The sequence below is a fragment of the Vigna angularis genome, chromosome 2 (genome assembly GCF_016808095.1).
Source record: "Vigna angularis cultivar LongXiaoDou No.4 chromosome 2, ASM1680809v1, whole genome shotgun sequence".
Classification (NCBI taxonomy): domain Eukaryota; kingdom Viridiplantae; phylum Streptophyta; class Magnoliopsida; order Fabales; family Fabaceae; genus Vigna; species Vigna angularis.
In genome coordinates this window covers 8,299,512-8,315,426 of record NC_068971.1, presented here as the reverse complement: position 1 = coordinate 8,315,426, position 15,915 = coordinate 8,299,512, and the positions used below count along the sequence as shown (strand labels likewise).

At 27.5% G+C, this 15,915-nt stretch overlaps 1 protein-coding gene across 1 annotated transcript; it reads left to right on the top strand.

Moving 5' to 3' along the window:
* The first annotated feature begins 13,166 nt into the window (after positions 1-13,166).
* LOC108321162 (uncharacterized) lies at positions 13,167-15,629 on the top strand. Its single transcript, XM_017552831.2, has 3 exons — positions 13,167-13,408; positions 14,716-14,770; positions 15,147-15,629. The coding sequence occupies exons 1-3, from the start codon at positions 13,226-13,228 to the stop codon at positions 15,407-15,409; spliced, it is 501 nt and encodes a 166-aa protein (XP_017408320.1). The 5' UTR covers positions 13,167-13,225; the 3' UTR covers positions 15,410-15,629.
* The last annotated feature ends 286 nt before the right edge of the window (positions 15,630-15,915 follow it).

Here is a 15,915-nt window from a genome sequence, read left to right as displayed (position 1 = left end):
TTTTACTTGTTTTTTTAAAATTAAAACAAATATTTATACTAAAATATTATTTATAAAATGAATAAAAATTATTTATAGTAAAATTATAAAAAGGATAAATACATATGTTTTGATATTAATATAAATAGAATGATTTTAAAACATCTGAAAACAAACACGTGATTTAATTTGATTAAATTTGTTAGATTTGGGCCGCGGTGGATACTGCAGTAACAAAATGGTCTTAATAAATGGATCCATTTTAATGGTAACTATCAAATGCATCTCACATCCCGTCTCTATTATTTAGGGTTTGCATTTTTTTGTCACCGTTTTTTTCATATTAAGATTAATCTTGTATATATAGTATATTTGTTTTTTTATTTCACTTACCAAAATCCAACAGGGATACGATTAATTTGTAATTATTTTATGTACAATTTAGCACAAAGTTTTTAGCCCTATCTAATCCATACTTTTCATGAACATTATTGAGATTTCTATTATTGAAATGTGGATTTCTTTCTCAGTGTAAAATTTTTCAAAAATTTTTATAACTCTGTGACCAAACATATTCTATCTCATAATAAGTTTTAGGTTCTAGTAACTCAAATATAAAAACACCTAATTTTACTATTATTAACTAATGAAAACACACAAGTATTCATATTTTTATAACTAATTAATTAAAAATCGGAAAATAACACAATTTAAAATATGTAATATTTAAAAATAATATTACAAAATATACAATTATTTATTTTAAAAAGAATTATTTAACTAATTTTAAATTATCAAAATTATTCAATTACTTATTTCATTAGATGAATAAATAATTAAGTAATTTGTATTTAATAAATGATAAAAATATTTAATTATAAAAATTAAAATAAAAAGTTATCAAACAACATATTCTTTTATGGTTTGAATCATAATAATACTAATTGATATTATTATTATTATTATTATTATTATTATTATTATTATTATTATTATTATTATTATTATTATTATTATTATTATTATTATTATCAGTATAATAAATGTTACAATAACAACATCCATCATACTAATTATAACTCTGTTTTTACCACATACTTATAATAGTTGTTATAGTTATTATTGTTAGTGTAGTTTTAGTTACACTAAAGATATTGAAGATTATTCATAAAAAGAATATACTGTTAATGAAAAAATTACCAAGATAATAAATATTAATGAATGGTAAATTTTACAGTATATTGTTTGTGTTATTTATTAATAGTCAATAAAATAATAAAAGGTTGTTTTTATAACTTTTATATTAGCATGTATCATGTCATTATTATGCAAACTAATTTATTTCAGGCCAAGAGCAAAGATAAACGAGAAACAAAAAAAAGTTTGATCAAGTGTTTTGTTTTCTCAAAATAGTAATTTATTGAATCATACGACAAAAAACAAAACCTAAGTGGCTTAATTTATTGGATCATATACGAGGAAAACAAAGCCTAAGTGGCTTAATTTATTGGATCATACGACGAAAACAAAGCCTAAGTGACTTTGTCCGACATCTTGGTTATTGAGACATGCTCATTGGTTGAAGGTACAGGGAGCGTAGCAGAAGCTGTTCTGATCCATGCAACGACACTGAGGAGGTTCCGATGTGGCACAAATGCAAAAGTCGCAAGCTGAGTGGCAAGAATTCTCTACAATATCATAGCATTGGCATTTGGGAGGATCATTCCGGCAAACACATTTATCACAGCACACATTGTCGGTAGATTTCACATACTTTTCAGCTGAGTGATGAAATAACGTTGGATCGAAGCGAGCATCCACAGCAGTTGTTGCACTGAAAATTATAAAGAACAACATTAAACTTACCTTCATCATTACCTTCAACTCCATAGCTTCTCTCACTTTCTCTTTCTGCACCCAACACAGATAAATTTTCTTCTCGGTTGGAAATGAATACGCATTATCATTATTATATATATATATATATATATATATATATATATATATATATATATATACTTTCATTCATCATTTTTTTTTCTTCTTTTTCAGACATACATTTATTATCTTCTTTCTTTTTTTTCAGCTAAAAATCACGTGGGCATTAAAGTATAATTTCTTGGAGTTTTCTTTTTATCGTATGACAAAAATTCGAGAATCTTTCTGCTACTGACAGCGAGCACTTTTTTTTTTCGTCCATTCCTTTATATGTATGTGGGGCATGTTCCCTTTTTCTAATAACTCATTTTAATCATATTATTCAAATACAATGATTACTCATAACATGTTAATGATTTTAAAATTTAGTATGTTTTTATATGTTGAAGAAAATGTAGTATTTAAAAGGTTAGAAAATTTAAAAAATAAATTATTATAAAAATCTGTAGTTATTTAAGTTTGACTATTTGTCATATTAACAATTATGGACATTTAAAATTTAGAACTAATGTGAGTGAAAAATTTCATTATTTGTATTGTTGCTTAACAATATATTATAATCTCAGGTTTTCTTTTTAATCTAATTTTTTGTGATATTTTCATCAAATCATGGGTTGGTGTGGCTTCAGTAGTTAGAATGAGACCCTCTTTTACTTCAGTGACATATAAAAGAGATGTTAAAATATCTCATAAAAACTTACTAAAAAATCATTATTAGGTAGATTTAGGTCCACTTATTTTTGTTTGAGTTCACACTAATATATTTTTAAGTCTCAGCAAGGAAACCAAATTTGACAATGTTTGATCACCAATTTTGGACCATCCAGAGTTAAATCCTGAAGAAAAGAGATATTTTTCATTACTGGATCATTTATGAAGTTGTCTAGTTTTATCTATTTTGATTCCACTGACTTGTACTTTTAAATATATAAATACACACACATATATAAATAATATTAAAACTATACTAATTATATAAGTATTTTTAATTAATTAAGTTGTAGTATGATAAATCAAAGTAGCTACTATTTTCATATATTAAATTATTTTATTATAATTAATAATTAAATAAACACTAATAATTTAAATTATAATATTATTAGATTTTTTTCATTTACACATTAATATAATACAAATTTTTAATATTTTTAATCATTTTAATTTTAAAAAAAAAGTAGGTTGATATAAATCGTTGTCCTAATTTTATTCTACTAGTTTAATAAGTTAGACAGTGGACCTAAACGAGTTAATAAGTAAAAACACCAATTTTGCCCATCAAAATTTAGCAAATTAAGAAGACGAATATATATTTATGGAACTTAATAAATGCATTGTGTAATGTTTATGTGGAAAAATAGAAAATCAAGAATAATGAACCTTTTGGTAAAAAAAATAAAAGAAACCATCAAGAGTCAATAGTAACCTGTGTATCCTCTACAAAACCGTGTAGAAAAGTTAATTTGGAGAAGATAGTTTATATCAATTATCTCATGTATTTGGTTCTCTTACTATCTTGCTATATTCTTTTGTGCATGTATCCACATTATTAGTTAATAGAAATTTTGTTATTGATATACTCCAACAGAATTATTAATTATTGTTAGTGAACATTTTTAGTAGGTATAACAAATTTTTCATTCATATTCAAATTTTCACACCAAAATTACGTTAATTATCGATGCATTATTATAGATGATAATGAATCTGTTGATAAAATTAAATTTATCAATAGTTTTTTTATGTATTTTATCGACGAATATTTTTGTTTGTAATGTCTATAAAAAAGATTTGTTGATAAATTATAATTTTTAATATCAACAAATATTTTTACCGAGAACTTATCATTACTATAAAAAAGATGATATTTTTTCGTTGCTAAATCCGTTATTATTTGGACAACAAATTTTTCGCCCAGTTTAATTAATTGAGTTTTTATATATTAAAGGGAGATGAGTGAAAAGAAAAGGAGTAGAAGAAGAGGAGCACGAGGAGGGGTGGAGGAGGAGGAGATGAGAGCTCTATGGTGAGTTATCGATGGCTCGGTGGACATGTGATGGTGGCTCAATGGTGTTGAGTTAGAGGTTTGGTGGTGATGTGAAGGCACACTTGTGATGCGGAGGCACGTCGATAGTGACACGAAGGCGAGACAATGGTTGTCAGAGTTATAAAAGGAGAAGGAGGAGGAGGCGGTGGAGAAAAAGGAAAAAAAAGGGGAATAAATATATGACTTAAGCCAAGAGGAGACTCCCAAATAAGTATTGGTTTGTGGAAGCTTGATGGTGGTAAGAATATGGTGTGTGTTTGGTGGTTTTGATGTGATGAGATTATGACTTCTCCTTTAAACTATATTACTAAGCAAGGGGAAAAGGCTATGGTGGTGTTTAGGTTCTCTCAAGAGATGTTGAGTCAACTCTTAAGGAAATGTGACTAGAGAAAACCTGTAAGGGGTGATATAACTTTGGTAACCTAAGTTGAGTAGTATCACATAGATTTAAAAATATAACGACACTCAATTCAAAGGTGAATTTACATGGGGGAGACACCTCTATCTATAAACTTAGGTTATCTTAAAGGTGCCTCCAAATTGTAGAAACAAAATCCTAATACTCTAATTTGGAGACCAAGGTAAAATCCTCTCCATGAAAAGGATGACACATGACTACTATTAAGGAGAAATCCTCTTTACTAAGAACATGACACATGGCCACATGGCAAGAGAATATGTCTCATAAAAGAGAGCAACTTGGAGACCACATTAACAAAGGGCCTAAGAGCTTCTAGAAGGTTTAATCTCTAACTAGGATTTTTATCATAAAAGCTCATCTCCTTTAGCCCTAAAACTCTACACTATACTACAACCCGAAGCCCAAACATAAGGACCAAATGAAACCCTATACTACTTGATCCATTATATGTTCAAAATATACCTAATCTACTAAAAACTCATGATGATTAGAGTTTGGGTTTACTTTCTAGATAATTCCAACTCTTCTTGAGTATGCTTGGTGAAGGATAAAGGGTACACCATAAGAAAAAAAAAGAAAAGGGAGGAGGAATAAGAAGAAAAGGATGAAGATGAGTTGAAGGGGGTGATGATGTTGCAACGGTGGGAACGATAATGCGAAAAGAAGATGAACAAAAAAATGAAAAAGAATAGAATAAGAAAAGAAAGAAAAAGACTAATAAGATATTTTACTCACGATCATATTATGTCTATAATTATTGATAAATATTTACTAAAAGACACTTATCAATGAATCCATAATCATTAGTAATTACTAACTAATTTTTGGATTACTTGACTTTGTCGGCAATATATAATTTTTTGTAATGACATTAAAAGTTTTAATGTTTCTTGATTTTTCTCTTTTTATTTTTCCCATTCTATTGTTTTGCTTTTTGTTATAATTTTGTTGTTTGATATTTTTTAAGAGCTTACTACAAAAAGAATTTTTTTAAATTTTACTTTTACTTGTTATTTTTAATTGTATTCCTAATATATGAGATAGAGTGAATAAAGAGAAAAAAAAATTAACTTCACATATTAACACACATGTTTTCCGACAATAATATAATATAAAGAAGAAGATTTCACAAAACTGATTATGAAGGAGATAACAATAATAATTATTAAATAACAATAATAAGAAGAATAATGATGAAATCAATTATTATTATAGTTTGAAAAGTTTTTTTTATTGTATTATAGATATGATGCTTTTTTTTAACATTTATTTCTATAATTTAAATATTTCTTTTATCATATAGTACGAGAAAATATTATTTAATCTTTTCTTTCATCAACACACTGATTTTTTTAGTACACATAATCTAATCTCTCTTTTTTCACTATAATACTTTTTGAGAAAACGTCACTTTTTATAAATTTACAAAAACACTTTTTATGTAGATCTACAAAAATAGTTTAAAACTTTTTGTACATAATTTGTTAAAATAATGAAACATTATGTTGTAATAATATACAAAACATATTTTTTTTCTTTATTGTTTCTCACTTATATTTTATTTAATAAACATTATTTCGAATTGTATGATATAATGTTTTAATAAGAATATAGTTGATTTATTTGAATTTGTATTTTCCTATATATATAATATGATGAGTTTTGATTTGGTTTTTTCATATTTTTTAATTATTTTCACATGCTTTGCATGTCACTGTTTTCATTAAAAAAAAATAATGTAAAAAAAGAAAAGCAACACTATATCGATCTATTTGGAAAAGCACAGAATCTTGGCCAATAACTTTAATTACGACAGAGAAGTTATTTATTCCAGAAATATACCAAAACAAGACCTAGATGTTTTCTCGCCTCACATTAATTGTTCATTCATAGCGGTGAATTTTGACTTGGGAGGAGTTAGATGTGTCATATCAATCACAATGTTATACATGGACACAATTTTGTTATTGTACTAGCGAGTTTCACTATATGTATGTTCAAAATTCTTTTTTACATGGAAATCTTCATAATTATTTTCTACAGTGAAAAATCTTGATTATAAGATCTATGTAGTTTATATGTTTTTTTTTTAAAGGAAAAATGAATAGAAGAATTTGAGGAAAATAGAGAATAAAGTGATAATATTTTTTTTAAAAGATTTGAAAGTGAAAGTGAAAATATTTAAAGATAAAATTTATAAAAATTTGTGAATAATTTTATAGATGTGAGAGATAAAACAAAAGTTTAATAGATTAAGTAGTAAGATTACATATTTATTCTTATAGTTAGAATTGATAGAAAATGAAACATAATTAGTTAAAATTAAATCAAAATAAAACTTTGATGATTTTTTAGAAAAAAAGTTAATAGGTTTAATTAATTTAAAATACATAAATGCAAAAAAGATCTTGGCATCAATTATTTTGAACATTGTATTTTAATTTAACAACCAAAGTCTAAACTTTCATATTATAAGTTTCAGTTCCTTTAGAATCGAAGTATAAAACCATAATGAAAATAAGATGGGAGATTAGACAGTAATACCTTGTTTATGGATGCTTCACATTGAAATAGTAAGTAGCGTGAAGGCTTTGAAGTGCTTCACGTTTGTAGGGAGAAACTTGACATTCGCTTTCGAACTAGTGGTGATGAACGAAATGAAAGCACAAAACGAAAAGAAGGAGACAAAGGAGATGAACGACTGAGATGATCTTTGCTATCAAAAGAAGAGATTGAAAATTGAGGAGAAGATGTGTAGATGAACTTCATGTTCTTCAATAAAGAATGAAAATAGAAGAGATTATGAGTTTCGTAAAGGTACATTCAAATGGCGAGGGAAGAAACTTTTGTTGAAATTTTAACCATAATAAGAGAATAAGTTTCGATTGTATTAATAACCAAAACATATTATGGAATAGACTTTATATTAGTAGAACCAAAGCCTATTGCTTTGCTTAAAAAAATGACATTTTGAAAATTTATGGAACCTTTTTGACTTCGATTTTGTGACAACTGAAGCCTATTCCTGGATAGACTTTAACTCCCTAATAGGAGAATAGGTTTTGATTCTCTTAATAATCAAAACATATTATGGAATAGGCTTTGTTTATTAGTAGAACCAAAACCTGTTACCTTGCTTATAAAAAAAAGATTGCATTTTAGGAATTTGTGGAACCTTTTTTGTTTCTGTTTTGTAGCAAGTGAAGCCTATTCCTTGCTTAAATAAAATGACATTTTAAAAATTTGTGAAGCTTTTTCGACTTTGGTTATGTGACAACCAAAGCCTATTCTTGAATAGACTTTAGTTGTTAATAAAATCGAAACTTATTCCATTCTCTCTCTCTCTCTCTATATATATATATAATATATATATATATATATATATATTTGTTTTGAGATAAAATATCTCATAAGTGTGACATATTGTTCTCAAGAGACCAATGAACAAAATATATCTAAATATATGTCTTAAGTTTAAATACTTATCCCTATACTTTCAAGTTATCTGGTTGTCCTATAGTTATTGAAAATACTCATATTTATTGAGGTAGGTAATTCTCGTTAATTTTAAAATTCGATTGGGTTTTTATTATATTTTGAAATTGGATGAAGGTAAAATTGGTTTTCAAAATTCAATTTTATCAAAATCAACATCCAAAATAAAAGGATTTATCATAGGCCAATTTTAGCATTCTAAAGAAAATTAGAGATGTGGGAAAAAAAGCTTTGGAAGTGTAAGGGAAACTCTCTCATTCTTTTTAGTATGACTTAACAAATCTATTGCAATATAGTAAAATAATAGTCTTTGGGTCAGTTCCAACCCTCTTCTGAGATAGTTGGATTGGGTTTAGTCAATCAAAATTTTGAAAAAAAGTTATTATTTTCAAGTATTAGCCTAATTAAAGAATATATAATTCAAAAAAAATTAGAATTAAAATAAGTTAATGAGTAAAGTTATAACAAATTTTTCTTGGTTGAATTCAAGAGAGTTATAAGAAAACAGGTGGTGGAAAATAAGAAGAAATGTTTTCATTTAAAAGAATGAAAATTATAAAATGTAAAACATTTTACTTAAAACACAAACATAGATAAGATTGTGTTAGAGAATTGATGACAAAGACAAATAATGTATGTGAGCAAAACTAACCCAAAAAAAAAATAATAATAATAAAATAATGAAGGCAAACAATTATAATGAAGGAAAATGGTGGAGGAGAACGACAAAGTTGAAAATGCTAGGGTTGATGTAAGGATGTTTAGGTTTGTTTCTGATGTTAGGGTTGAGATGCAACAAATGACAGAGGCCATGAGAGTTTTTATCTCTAATGACTTAAACATAAAATACACTCTAAATTATCTCTCAAGTTAATCAATGGTACACAATTTAAAATTAAAAACTGTCATCATTTAAAAATATACACTAAATGACATCATTTGGGTAAAATTAAAAAAAATTATACCCTATTTAATTATAAAGTCAAGTAATTTTAAAACATTGTATACACTAAATTACCTCCAAGGTTGTCAATGACATCATTTAAAACTATTACCTAAATATTCTTTAGCATCAATTTTATCATGGATGGGAAGATAAAGATAAGTTATTAAAAATTGATCAACTATATTAGTTACTTTATTGTTTGACTCAATTACATTGAGTTTATTGCCTATATTTTTCATATATTTTAATTCTCACACATTAAATTTAACCCATTCATTAAATATATAACGATGCAACTACAAGTTTAAAACACATAAATAACACGATATTTTAATTTTATTTTTATTGACAAGTCAGGATACCATTACAAATTTAAAGAATAGTAAAATATGGGAAAATTGTATAACATGACAATAAAATTGAAATAATAAAAATTGCTAGACAATGAAAATGGAGGGGTAAGATATATAATTAAAACTTAATTACGTTTTAAGTTTTAAAATAATTGCTCTATTAAATATTTAAATTATTATTTTTTATCTTCTCGAGGTGACTTCTCTCTGAACTTCAAATTCAATTAACCTAAATATTAAAAATTAGTCTTGATTTTCAGTATTAGTCTAATTAAAAAAATAAAATATTAAAAAAATTAATTTTGGAATTAATATAAGTTAATAAGTGAAGTTATAACAAATTTTTTTGATTGAAATTAATAGAGTTGTAAAAAAAGAAGACGGTGAAGAAGAGAAAATGTTTTCATTTAAAAGAAGTAGATCCATCAATTTGATCCTCTTATATGATTCTGTCTTGATTCACATGAGTTAAGGCTAAAAAAATAGCGTTATTTCCTTCACCACAACACAGTGTTTCCTGTGCCTCCCATCCCTCTTTTGCCTTTCCTGATATTTAATGTGATGGTTAAAAATTTTAACTTTCTCCAACTTCCAACCTCTTCATTAATAGTTTCCACCAATATATATGAATGCACCTCCACATTCCACTATTTCCACAGAAATCAAATTCCTCTTCTTTTCTCTTTTTCTGTGTAAATGTTTTTCTTTAAAAATAAAAAAAAATTCAAAGCAAAATCAATTAACTTTAATTAAATTAATAATAATTAATTAATTAAATAAAACAAAATTAATTTAATTAAAAATACATAATTTACTTAAAAGATAAATATAATTAAAATATAATTACTTAACTATCTAAAAATTAATTTACAAATCAATAAATTAATAAACTAAAAAGTAAAAAAATAAAAGAATTCGTTCAACTTTTAATGCTTTCTTTTATTTTTTTTTACAAACACTTCATTTATAAATAAATAATACTACATAAAATATTAAATTAAAATAAATGTACAAAAATTAACAACCTAAATAAAATTAAATTAATAACCTAAAAAAAATAAGAAAACGAAACGCTAAGGCCTCAACAAATATGGGATATCCGTTGGACCTTCAACGGAGGAAAAACACCCAAAACATTGAAAGGCTTCAACGGATATGGATCATCTGTTGAGCCTTCAACGGATCTCGAGATCCGTCGGATATCGAGATCCGTTGAAGGCTCAAGGAATGTCCCATATCTGTTGCTGCCTTTGGCGTTTCTCTTCTTCGTTTAACACATAATAGAGGCGCATATAGAATTACTAACCTGGATCGAAGACAACAAAAAGGAAACACCAAACTCCAAACACCATGAACCCACCATGAATCAAGCAACAACACAAACCCACCACCAACCAAGGACAAGCACGAACCAAGCAAAGGAGAATAGAACCTTGATGAAAATGGTAAATTGGGGAAAGAGGAAGATATGAAATTGGGGAAAGAGAAAGAGGAGAATAAGACAGGAAGAGAGAAAGTAAGAGTATGGGGTCGGGTGTGGTGTGCGACTGAGTGAATAAGAGAGTAAAAAATTAGGGTTTTAAGAAAAAGTTAAAAAAGGTAAAGGGTAAAAGTAATAAGGGTATTTTTGGAATTAAAAAAATCGGGGAGGTGTAAGGAGTAGTGTGTGGTGGTGGAGGGAGTGACACTCCTAGAAAAACTCATAAGGCCAAAAAGTTCATTATAAAAAAAGTTTACAGGACCAAAATATCTACAAAAGTCTTGTGGGTCAAGATCAACCCATGAGCTTTATTTTAAAAAAAAAGTGTTCATTTTGAATTAGTGCCGTCAAAATGGGTTGAAACCCGTGAGCCAACCCGGCTCACCACGGGTTTGAGCCGGGTTGGGTTGGAAAAAAATGCAAAATTTTTTATGCGAGCCAATTTTGACCCGGCTCACTAAGAACTCGGCTCACACGGGTTGAACCCGTGGTGGGTCGGGTTGGCTCACCAACCCACCTATTTTTTTAATTAAATTAAATTAATTATTCAAATCCTATTTTTTTATTGAAATCAAATTAATTAAATTAATTATTCAAAATGCACAACCTTTACTTAGCAATAGAGCATTTCGCGTTGCTGTCTTTCCAAAAGTTCCCCTTTGCAAATAAAACCCTAAGATTATAGATTGGATAATATTATAGATGGAGATAAAGAAGAAGATGTTTCAAGAGAGCATAATACTATGGATTTATCCATTCAGGACTCCAATTTAATAGATGGATAATATTATAGATTGGATAATTCGAGAATATATCATTTGTTTTATCTTGTTTTTAGACCTATCTACAAGCATGACAATTTTATCTTGTGCTATATATTTTTGTTAACGTCTATATGTAGTTTCTTGTATGTCTTACTAAATTAAATTGGCAAAATTTTACGCTTGATAGCTTAAAATATATATAACAATATATTTCTTTTGTTTCATTTTCTTTTATATCAATTGGTTCAATTATTACTGTTTCAATTTGATCGATCAAAGTAACATGTTATAAGAATCTGAGAAGAAGAAAGTGAAAAAAAAGTTAATTAAGTGAGCCAATGAGCCAACCCGTATAACCCACCAACCCGTGGTGGGTCGGGTCGAGTTCGAATTTTTTTGGCTCGCTAATAAATGAGCCGGGTTAGGTTGACTCACTAAGTGGTCAACTCGTGGTGGATCGGGTCGGGTCGGGCCGGGTTACCCATTTTGACAGCTCTATTTTGAATAACAAAAATGTAATTAATTCTTAATTTGTTACAAATCTAAGTGCTTTTAGTTTGTCAAATAATTATATACAAATATTTTAATGAGACTAAATAGACTTTGTAAGAGATTTCAATAAACTTGATTGCTTGCTTATATAGGAAAATTAAGCAACGAGGACGGTAAAATCTTTGATTGACTAAACATATTTTTTAAGTATATAATAGTCATTTAATTTTGTTGTGCAAAAACTTCATATATACATATATATATATATATATATATATATATATATATATATATATATATATATATATATATATATATATATATATATATATATTAATTACATATAAAATATGATAAAAAAAATATGGAAAGATGAAAAAAATATTAACAGAAGGTAACAAAGTATTTCAAACATTATTTTGGAATAAAATTCAATAAAAAACGATACATTAAATAATTATGAACTCAAATGACTTAAACATAAAATACACTCTAAATTATCTCTAAAGTTAATCAATGATACACAATTTAAAATTAAAAAAGGACATCATTTAAAAATATACCCTAAATGACATCATTTGAGTAAAATTAAAAACAAAATAAAACCCTATGTAATTGTAAAGTCAAGTAATTTAAAAACATTGTATACTCTAAATTACCTCCAAGGTTGTCAATGACATCATTTAAAAATATTATCTAAATATTCTTTAGCATCAATTTTATCAACATATAGGTAGATGGGAAGATAAAGATAAGTTATTAAAAATTGATAAACTTTATTAATTAGTTACTTTATTGTTTGACTCAATTACATTTTATGAGTAAATTATTACATTTTATAAGTTTATTGCTTATTTGTTTCATATATTTTAATTCCCACACATTAAATTTAACCCATTCATTAAATATATAACGATGCATCTATAAGTTTAAAACAAATGAATAAAACGATATTTTAATTTTATTTCTATTGACAAGTCAGGATGGCACTACAAATTTAAAAGAATAGTAAAATATGGGAAAATTGTATAACATGATAATAAAATTGAAATAATAAAAATTGCTAGACAATGAAAATGGAGGGGTAGGATATGTAATTAAAACTTAATTACGTTTTAAGTTTTAAAATAATTGTTTCATTAAATATTTAAATTATTATTTTTTATCTTCCCGAGGTGACTTCTCTCTCACCTTCAAATTTAATTAACCTAAAAAGACAATCTCAAAACCAAGGATGTTTATTTTTTTGTCTATAAAATCCAACAGTGAAGTCTTTTGTGGTCACTTCTTAAAAACCAGACAAGGGAAGAGACATGCAGCCGCAGAAAAAAACTGTCTCAATGGAAAAAATGAAAGCAGCGGTGGCTCCTCCTTCGCCCTCGCCGACGAAGAAGAGGTCACAGCCGACGAAGAAGAGGTCACTCAGCACCAATGCTCACCCCACTTACGTGAAAATTCGTGCTCTTGTTAAAGAGATTAGTCATCTCGTTATAGAGGTTCAATATTCCAGATCTCTGCTCTTTTTCTTTTTTTTTTGATACAGCAACCATTGGAATGTTTAATGTAGTAGTTGTTCATGAAACTTGTTGGCTGGTGTTTTAACTCTCCCTCTTCCATATCTTCAAATCTTGGTGTGAAAATCCGAAGAAAAGAATGAAGTTTTGCATGTCACTCTTAAGGAACTGGAACTATGGTAAATATGTAATCAGCACCAGATCCAAGTTATAGGATATCATTTCTTTAGTAGAACAGATTAATTAGTTAGAGATGTTCCGATTGAAAATAGTTGCATGCAGTTCTAAAGTTCTGAACTAGCAACTAGATCGTTTTCAGTATCATGTAGTTCAAAGTAACTTGCGTTTCTAAGCTCTTTTAATGTCAAAAGCGTTCATTTTGAAGTGTCAAATAGTAAAGCTATTGAAATATGGCTGTGATCCAAGATCTTTTCATTACTCCTCTTACCTGTTCTTCCACCTTACACTCACGATGTATATATTTTTTTTAATATTTTGAGATTTTTTTTTTAATATTTGGAGATGTTTTTTTTTTAATATTTGGCGATCTTTATTTTTTTAATATTGGCGATCTTTTTTTTTTAATATTTGGCGATCTTTTTTTTTCTTTTTAATATTTGGTGATCTTCTTTTTTTTAATATTTGGGGATCTTCTTCGATGTTTTGAATAAGTTAAGATTAATTAGTTAAAATTGTCTTATATAGTTTTTGCATGTGCATCTTTGTTTGGGTTAATATAGTATCAATCTAGAGAAGAGTTGAGGGGAGATTTGCAAATACATAATAAGGTCCCTTCCCTCATTTTTTGTGTTTAATTGTAAGATTCTTTCCTTCAAAGAAGAGAGTTTACTATGGAAAAAATTTGGAACTTTCCTCTTTTATTTTTTGTTTTTGGTCATGTCGGAACCAAGAAGGTGAGATTATTTCTTATCATTGCATACTTGAATGTACATCTTGAGTAGATGCTACATTAACTAACTCGTGACATGAATTATATCATTATGTATTGACTATATAGGTTGATCTATACTACCATGTACTGAGTAACTAGTTTCTTTTATTTGATGCAAGGTGGTATTATGAGTTCTTCAATTAGTATTTTAGTAAGTTATTATCTTTGAAACTGATTTGGATATACGTATGGACTATTGAATAATTTTCCTAATAGTTAAGATCATTTGAGTAAATTTCCAATGTATTTCTTTCCCTTTATCTGGTGTGTAGAGTAGTTGCCTTTTTTCACTTGAAACACTGGATGAAGTTCCTGACATTGCTGTTTGATCTTGAAGGTTCTCAAATATCCTGACATCAAAAAGTGCGAGTCATCCCGTGAAGTTGAAGAAAGTAAGCTCATCCTGACAAAATTATATTCATTTCATGATTGATTACATAATCAAATCATATATATATACACACATACATATATACACATATACATATATATATATATATATATATATATATATTTATATATGTAGGAGATTCATGTGTTTTATGATTGGCATATAGGTAGGACCTATGCTCCTTTAGTCAAATGCTAATGATATATTTGTTTTATTTCTGACTTATTTCTATTTTATTTATACGGGTTTCTCCACTGAGCATAAATAATTCTGCTGTCTGCATGGGTGTGGGTGGTGTGTTAGTGTTTCTGATGATGTCACCGTGTAAAAATACTCCATGTGCTAGGTTGAAACATGACTTTTGACTTCAATTGCAGAGTTGAAGATGATAACTAGTTTATATGAAAGCTTGCAAGCGGATGGTTTTTCACTGAAAGGGAAGAAGCTACGACAATCTGGAATTAAGCTTGATCCACCATCAGTTTCTGGCTCTCAGAAGCTGTTTAGAGATGGACTTCCAGAGACATACATGGTTGGAGCATCTGTATTTGGCTGGAATTTTATCACCTTTTTGGGAAAAGAACCTGTCTATTATGGTAGGTCAAAGGCTGAATATCGTGCTGGAAAAGTTTCTAAGTAATCCTATGAAGCTTTAAACCCCTCTTAATAATGTATGAGTTCTTAAACATTTCTTTAATAATAAACTCCTTTTAAGATACAAGACACTTGATGGTTCTGAGATGGGTTAGATTTTAATATTGAAAGCAAATGTATCTTATGTGGAAACTTTTATTCAATAAGGAAACTCATGCATTTGAAGTAATTTATGATATTCCTATACCATGTCTTGTTTCGTGATCTATATTATCTATATTGTTTCTTCGGATGTGTGGTTTGTTTGACTGCATGATATTTCAATTAAATAGTGATTTTTACACAGCTAAAGAACGAAATAGCCATTCAACATATATTCTTATTTTCTTCTCGAAAAAATATTGAGGTTTTTGTTAATTAACCTGTATAAGTTGCAAGTGTCTTTGAAAATTAAAAGGAAACTGTAATAGTTCTCTCATTTAGGTTTAGGCCAACCCACTTCTTTAGTCCTCAAAATAAAAGAGGTCATATGTTTAAATAAATTCAAACAAA